A 7,783-nucleotide genomic window follows, 5' to 3' on the forward strand; every position below is an offset into this window, starting at 1 on the left:
CATTGGGGGGAGGTGAGGCTGTGGGAGGGATGGGCATTTTGGGGGTGTTGGGGATGCAAACTGTCATATCTGGAATGGATGGGCAACGGGCTCCTACTGTAGAGCACAGGGAAATGTATGATTGGCCGCTCCTTATTTACCTGTGACAAGGGCAGACACAGATACTCCAAATTCCCATTCTTTGTTTCAAAAATGATTAGCTGAACTGCTTGTTCCCCACTGATCAATCAGAACAACATTTTTGTCAATCACCATTTAGTTACATTTGCTCCATCTCCAGGCCTCTCAACGTTCACCCAGTCTCAGCCTGAACCCCCTTACAACCCTTTTTAAGGGTCGATTCTGATAGTTAGCTGACCTCGGGAGAAAATATTGGGTTTTTTTTTCTTCTTTCTTTTTATTATAGTTGATTTACAATGTTGTATCAATTTCTGCTGTACAGCAAAATGACCCATATTATCCTCTATCATGTTCTATCACAAGTGATTGGATTTCATTCCTGTGCTATACAGCAGGTATTCTCTGTTTTACTACCATGCAATCAAGCCAAATTTTTTATCTAACTTTCCTCTAGTACTCAATTCTTTCTAGTCTTGTTTACTGCTTCCCCATGAAGAAAATCTCATTTGCTTAATCCTGAGAAGCTTACACATTTTATGCCACAGTCCCCCTCCCTCTGTTGCAATAGTCCCTTTCACCTTCTATCAATAATCCTTTTAAAAAAGAAAAAAAAAAAAAAACTCTCCTTACCAAGTCTGGATCTGTTCTTCCTTTAAAATAACTTTTATGCTATTTGCTCTGTACGCCCCCGTGTAGGTTTCTATTAAATTCACGTAGGCATGGAAGGAACACTCAAGTTTGGCTCAGTCCCCACCACTCTCTTATATTATATAGATCTCACCTATATAGATGTTGGATCATCTGTTCATGATTAACACATTTAAATTGGTTGCTTGATCCCTTTGGCCCATGGTTTAAATCCTATAAACCCAATAACTACATTTTTTTTACATTTGTGGGCCAAATGGTCAAATGTTATTGACTTGATGCTCCTATTATTCGTATTTTTACAGAGCCATACTTGGATGTTTCCCTGTGCACAGTAAATCCAATCCCACTGACCCAATCCACTGATGCAAGTTTGTGGTGAAGGAAAGTACAATTATTGCAGGGAACTAAGCAAGGAGAATGGCCAGTTCGGGCTCAAAATATCCAAAACAAGAGTTCCCTTCGTGGCTAGGCAGGTTAAAAACCCAACATAGTGTCTGTGAGGCTATGGTTTTGATCCCTGGCCTCACTTAGTGGGTTAAGGATCTGGCATTGCCTTGAGATATGGGATAGGTCACAGATGCCAGTCGGATCTGGCATTGCTGTGGCTGTGGCATAGGCTGGCAGCTGCAGCTCCCATTCAGCCCCTAGCATAGGAATGTTTACATGCTAAGCGCAGCCATTAAAAAAATAATAATAAAAGGAGAAAAATTCTTGATGGCTTTCAGGGAAGGGGGTTGAAAGGCAGTGTGAGGGGTAAACCTCTCTGTTTGGCATCAAGGTGAAGTTTCAAGCAACATCAACCATCTGGTTTCAATAGGTCTGGGGTCTAATTTTTAATCTGCTTCCTGTTCAAACAGCTTAGGAATGTGTGTCGGACCTTAGTCTATATCTTTGAAGGAATGATGTGTTCTGTAATTCTGCTATAGAGTATTTATACTCTAAATTTTACCAGTTTTCCAGCCAAACAACTATTCTTTCTTTCCACATCTTCACATTTCCTAATCACTAACTCTTGCACCAGCCTTTTAAGACCCAATGGAGGCCTAAGAGACTAAAGCAAAAGCCTTTTAGTTCAGAGGACACAAACATAGGGGTTTGTATATGGTTTCGGTATTTGGCTTGAATTAGAAATATATCAGACTACAAAGGTTTTGTAGTTGTAGGCAATGTGATTTAGTCACAGAATGAACACATACATTTGGACAAAAAGGTATCCTTTTCAGGTTGAAATCTCATAGAGAGGCTGAAATATGAGTAAATTTAGATAAGTCATCTAAATCTAAAATGATTGAATATTGATTTACCTTTAAAGATTTCAACTTCAGGAGTTTCATCGTGGCACAGAGGAAACGAATCCAACTAGTATCCATGAGGATGCAGGTTCAACCCCTGACCTTTGTTCAGTGGGTCCGGGATCCAGCATTGCTGTGTGCTGAGGCGTCAGTCACAGACGTGGCTCAGATCTGGCGTTTCTGTGGCTGTGGTATCGGCTGGCATCTATAGCTCCTGTTCCAGCCCAAGCCTGAGAACCTCCAGAGGCCTCGGATGCAGTCCTTATAAAAAAAAAAGGAAAATAAAGATTTCAACTTTACTTATAATGGAAATATATCAAACTCTCAACTAGTGAATTAATAAGGAGGTGGCATGGTAATGCTAATATAAGCTTAAAAAAATAATGGCAATCACTGGATCCCTCTCTCTATGGTTTCCTTTCTTTATACACTTTTTGTCTCTCCAAAATACTATCCTTTCCTCTTTAAATAAATTTTTCTTTCTAACCCTACTCTCCCCTCTGCCTCTCCTTCTGTCATGTGTTTTCTTTTTTTTTTTTTTGTCTTTTTAGGTTTGCACCCACTGCATATGGAGGTTCCCAGGCTCGAGGTCGAATTGGAGCTGTAGCCGCTGCCCTACACCATAGCCACAGCAAAGTCAGATCTGAGCTGCGTCTGTGACCTACACCACAGCTCATGGCAACACCAGATCCTTAACCCACTGAGCGAGGCCAAGGATCGAACCCACAACCTCATGGTTCCTAGTCGGATTCATTTCCACTGCACCACGACCGGAACTCCACCATCATGTCTTTTTTCTTACTACCTTTGCCACTTTTCCATCAATCCAGTTTTAATTTTATTTATTTTTCTTTCCATGGGCTAGGTATATGTAGAATCAAAGCTTTGTTTTTACTTTTAATAATCTCAGTTATTAAAGAAATGCTTTATTGCCCATGCTTCCAGAATTGGGAGAAACCACAACAAACTTTTTTTTTTTTAACTCTAAAACAGTCCACCAGTGCAGCTGGAGTCTTCTTAGGAAGGGTTCAGATTCAAGCCAGACTGCCTAAATCATTACCTTAGCTCCATGATTTACATATTATTGGATCTGGGGAAAGACACGTTGTCCCAGGTTCTCTTTGTAAGGCCGGCCGAAAGGACGAGACCCGAGATCAGGCATAAAAGACTTTATTTGCAGGGTATACTACCGGGCTGATTCACAAAGGGAGGTCAGCAGTCAGCCTGTTGGGGGAGGGAGATCAGACGTGAGTGCCAAGAAAGGCGGTTTCTGTGCAGAAGCTGATTGGCCATTTCTTATGTTAAAATAGGGTGAAAAGGAAGAGACCAATCTGTGTACTTTCAATAAACTATGTAAATAGGGTGAAAAGAGGAACAGACCAATCAGCTTGGGAGACTTGTTAGTGGGCAATGAGCAGAGGTTTAGACACTCTCCTGGGTGAGGTAGTTTTTAAGATTGAGTCACATGATTTGGGGGACGATTTAGTCCTGTCTTAATTACGTTTCTCCAGGAGCGGGGAGAGAGCTTGGAGTCAGGTTTCGTCTTTCTTTTTTTCCTGAGGTGAACCTAACACTCTTGTTTACTTTTCTTTTTTTTAATGGAAAAAGAAAAGAAATAATCAGGTAGGGGTCTATGATTAATTAAATGAATGCATATAAAGTATGTTAGCTTTATTCAGCACATTGCTACACTGGCTAAATTGGGAATGAGGAAGAAATCAAGAAGTTGAATTCTCCTCAATACGGAAGTGAGAGAAACCAATTAACTATTTTGTGAAAAAGAAAGATAAGATTGAGTAAGCACAGGAGTGTGCCCTTGTTGGTTGTTTGCCTGCTACATGCAGCTTCCTGCTCTGGATTTACGGCACACGCGGGAAGCCTGGGAAGGGTTAGGGATAAAGTCAGCTTCAGGGAGGACACTTCTCTGCAGAAAGGAAAAATGGCTGCGCAGGAGATAGATGGATCCCAGGCTGAGCAAATGTAATCTGTTCCCTGTGGAGATAACTTCAAGATAAAAGATGTATCCTGCTAGGATAAAAGAGAGAGACTATTTCTCATTCTTGAGATCAAAGATACACTAGCAGAAAGGTTCCTCAGGGGTCTGAGAAAGGAGGGACCAGACCACAGTACCTCCTGACAACTTCTCCGAGAACCTTGTGCTAAAATCCATCCTGCCAAAGCCAGAGGAAGCAAGATCATTGGCCAGTAGAAGGCCTCAGCTCATGGTAACACCAGATCCTTAAGCCACTGAGGCGAGGGATGGAACCTGTGTCCTCAGGGATGCTGAGCAGATTCGATTCCACTGAGCCAGGACCGGAAAATCCCCTCCACCTCCACCCTAAATGATTTAAAAGGCCTCGCAAGGACATGTTGCTCTCTTCCTCTCTTGCTTCTTTCTCTGTCTGTGTCTTTATATCTCCCTTTCTCCCTCCCCACCCCACCCCGCCTGTTTTTGTATTTTCTATGCACCTTCTTCTCTCTCTTCTCTCGTTAAATAATTACCTCACTACCTTCAGTCTCTTTGTCAAATTCTTTCTCCAAAAGGGACAAAGATCTGAGGACCTACATCAGGTGGTTAGCGTTCAACATTCTCACCAACAGCCACCGGAGAACAATGGTAATGGCAGAATTATCTGCTCAGAAGCCAGTTTCAGCCAAAGATGATGGTGGTGATAATAAAATTAAAGTAAAAGTGTTAAAGGCCAACCTGCTAACTTTTATTCTTTTATGTTTTTAATTCTTTTCAGTAGGTAGAATGAAGAACTTTCTTATCCTCACTTGCAGTTAAACGGAGTGATTTGATCCTCCATTATGAAGGACATGTGGGTCATGAAATTCTATTCTTATCTCCCTTCAAGGGATGTAATTTTATTTATGTAATTTTATTTCTTGCTATATTTGTGTGTTTTGTGTGCTGTGGGAAACGCTGTCTTTGGTATTTTCTGTACCACCGCAGATCGCCTATTCTCTATTTTTCCTTTCCCTATTAGATTCAAATGTAAAGACAGAGCTTTTCCATGACCTGAAAAGGGGGTTTAGAAGTCGGAGAGGTACTCGGGCAACTAGCTTTGCTTCCTTTGCAAGACAAAACTCTGGAAAGTCATATTTTTTAAAACTGACAAACTAAACGGAATTGTTATAAAACAGTGATAAGATTAAAGAAGCTGGCTTGATTGGTGGAAAATTGTCTCAGGAGACCAATGGGAGAGTAGCTCGTTTGCATGCAGCCTGTGACAAACGAACGAATCAGCAGTTTGGAAACCAAGTCTTAATTTGCATAAATCTGTCTACAAATAGGCAGGATCCAGCAGCACGACCACCATTTTTTTTTCTCTTCAGAGAAAGGGCAGGTAAAATGCCTGAACCAACGAAATCCGCCCCAGCCCCGAAGAAGGGCTCCAAGAAAGCCGTGACCAAGGCGCAGAAGAAGGATGGCAAGAAGCGCAAGCGCAGCCGCAAGGAGAGCTACTCGGTGTACGTGTACAAGGTGCTGAAGCAGGTCCACCCAGACACCGGCATCTCGTCTAAGGCCATGGGCATCATGAACTCGTTTGTCAACGACATCTTCGAGCGCATCGCCGGCGAGGCCTCGCGGCTGGCGCATTACAACAAGCGCTCGACCATCACGTCCCGGGAGATCCAGACGGCCGTGCGCCTGCTGCTGCCCGGGGAGTTGGCCAAGCACGCCGTGTCCGAGGGCACCAAGGCCGTCACCAAGTACACCAGCTCCAAGTAAATTTATTTCTAGGCACTGTCAAACCCAAAGGCTCTTTTCAGAGCCACCTCACGTTTTCACAATCTGAGTTGTTCACTAGGACTTTTTATAGTTCCTAGAAACTGTGTTTAACTCGTGTAAAGGTGGTACTTTAGGAAACACTTTGAGAGTTAACTTTTTGTGGCACACCTGTTGTGGTTATGGACAACCGTCCTGTGTACAGGACTCTAGGAACTTTAGCAAATGGGAGCTAATAACTGCCTAGTTTTAACCCCAACCTTTGGAACTCTAGATTACCTTTAAAATTTGTAGAGGTGCTCTCTGCAAATAGCGGCGCTTTGTGAAGTCTGGTTTTCCGTTTTATGTAAAGCACCTCCCTATAGTATTTGAGAAGCCGTAGTTAGATTTTGAAATCCTGCTCTCTAAAAACTACATCCTCTGTGATGCTGCAGGACCGCGCCCAAGTTCTTTTGGGTGGAATTCCTTTTCTCACTCTTTTAAGCCCTTTTTTACCTAGGTTTTTCAAGTCAACTAAATTTTTAACAGGCTCTCATCATTGGACTTTTTCTAAATATACAATCTTCTCCCTACTTCCCTGACTCGTTTTACAAAGCGGACCTGCAAAATTCACAGAATTCTATGTTCAGAATAAACAGTTTTAATATTGTGGTCACATAAAATAATCTGCAGCCTCCTATTAGCCCCTATCACTGTCAAGCTCCCTTCCTAGACCAGGGCCTTATTCTTCCTCCAGCTCTCCTGTTCTGTTTCTTTATGTGCTTCACAGCCTTTGGATGATTCCCCGCCCCCCCCAAACTTGATAAAATCTGAAATCTGCTATAGGGAGATTTTGTGGAGATTTTGATATTGTGGCTTATCAGGGTTATGAACTTGATTAGTATCCATGAGGACTTGGGTTTGATCCCTGGCCCTGCTCAGTGGGTTAAGGATCCAGCGTTGTGGTGAGCCCTGGTGTAGGCCGGCATCTGTAGCAGCTGCGATTCGACCCGAGGCTGGGAACTATGCCAGTGGTTACAGGTTTAAGAAGCAAGCGAAAGAAAGAAAGAAAGAGAGAGAGAGAGAGAGAAGAAGGAGGAAGGAGGGGAAGGAAATGAAGAAGGACGGAATAAGGAATTAAAGAAGACAGAAAAGAAAAGAAGACACGACAAACGTAAAGAAAGACCTCACTACATCAATAAAAGACATCGACACTAAAAAGACAATGCCCGACCCTCCCCCAATCGCCCCCTCACCTCCACCTCAGCTCCGCCCTCAATCACCCCATGCCCGGCCCTCCCTCCCTTCCAAGCCCTCCGCCGCCCCTCACCCTCCTCCCCTGCAAAGAAAGAAAAATCTGCAGTGGCTACAAGCCCTGCAAGGTCTGGCCCTCACCTAACTCTCCTTTCTGGTTTGGAAGTCCCTCTCCCCAACGGTTTTATTTATTTTTTTTTATTTTATTTATTTTGGCCGTCCTGCGGCATATGGAGTTCTCTGGCCAGGGATCGGATCAGAGCCACAAACATGACCTAAGCCACAACGAGACAAGGAGGGTTTCTTAACACACTGTGCCTGGCAGAGAATGGAACCTGCACCCCAGCGGTCTAAAGATGCCGCCAACATGTTGCGCTACAGTGGAAACTCCTCCCCCAACAGTTTTAAACTGTGAGCTACTCCACCCTCCAGGTCTTCGGAGTTTTCCTCTGCCTGAAATACATCCATGCCCAGCATACAAATAAGTTTATTGATCAAAAACTCCGATTTCAGCTTAATCATTATGAAATGGCTTTGGGAAAGCACCCACACTGCCTGATATGAGGGCCTTCCAGGTAAACCCAAGAGTGTCCATCAGGTTCATTCAGTTAAGTGCCAAGATCAAATTATGTACTGAGGATATAAAGCAAACTTGAGTGTGCATCACAAGCACCCAGAAAGCTTGTCAAAGGACAGATTACTTGTTCCACTCCCAGTTTCAGTTTCATTGACTGGGGGAAGATCTGAAAACTTT

General features: G+C 43.2%; 1 protein-coding gene across 1 annotated transcript; it reads left to right on the plus strand.

The window, feature by feature from the left end:
* The first annotated feature begins 5,385 nt into the window (after positions 1-5,385).
* Positions 5,386-5,852, plus strand: LOC125136311 (histone H2B type 1-M). The gene has a single exon (XM_047797034.1). The coding sequence runs from the start codon at positions 5,419-5,421 to the stop codon at positions 5,797-5,799; it is 381 nt and encodes a 126-aa protein (XP_047652990.1). The 5' UTR covers positions 5,386-5,418; the 3' UTR covers positions 5,800-5,852.
* The last annotated feature ends 1,931 nt before the right edge of the window (positions 5,853-7,783 follow it).

This window comes from Phacochoerus africanus, chromosome 9 (genome assembly GCF_016906955.1).
Source record: "Phacochoerus africanus isolate WHEZ1 chromosome 9, ROS_Pafr_v1, whole genome shotgun sequence".
In the NCBI taxonomy this organism is placed as follows: domain Eukaryota; kingdom Metazoa; phylum Chordata; class Mammalia; order Artiodactyla; family Suidae; genus Phacochoerus; species Phacochoerus africanus.

Coding starts and splice junctions, on each gene's coding strand:
- LOC125136311 (XM_047797034.1), top strand. CDS start 5,419: ATGCCTGAACCAACGAAATCCGCCCCAGCCCCGAAGAAGGGCTCCAAG.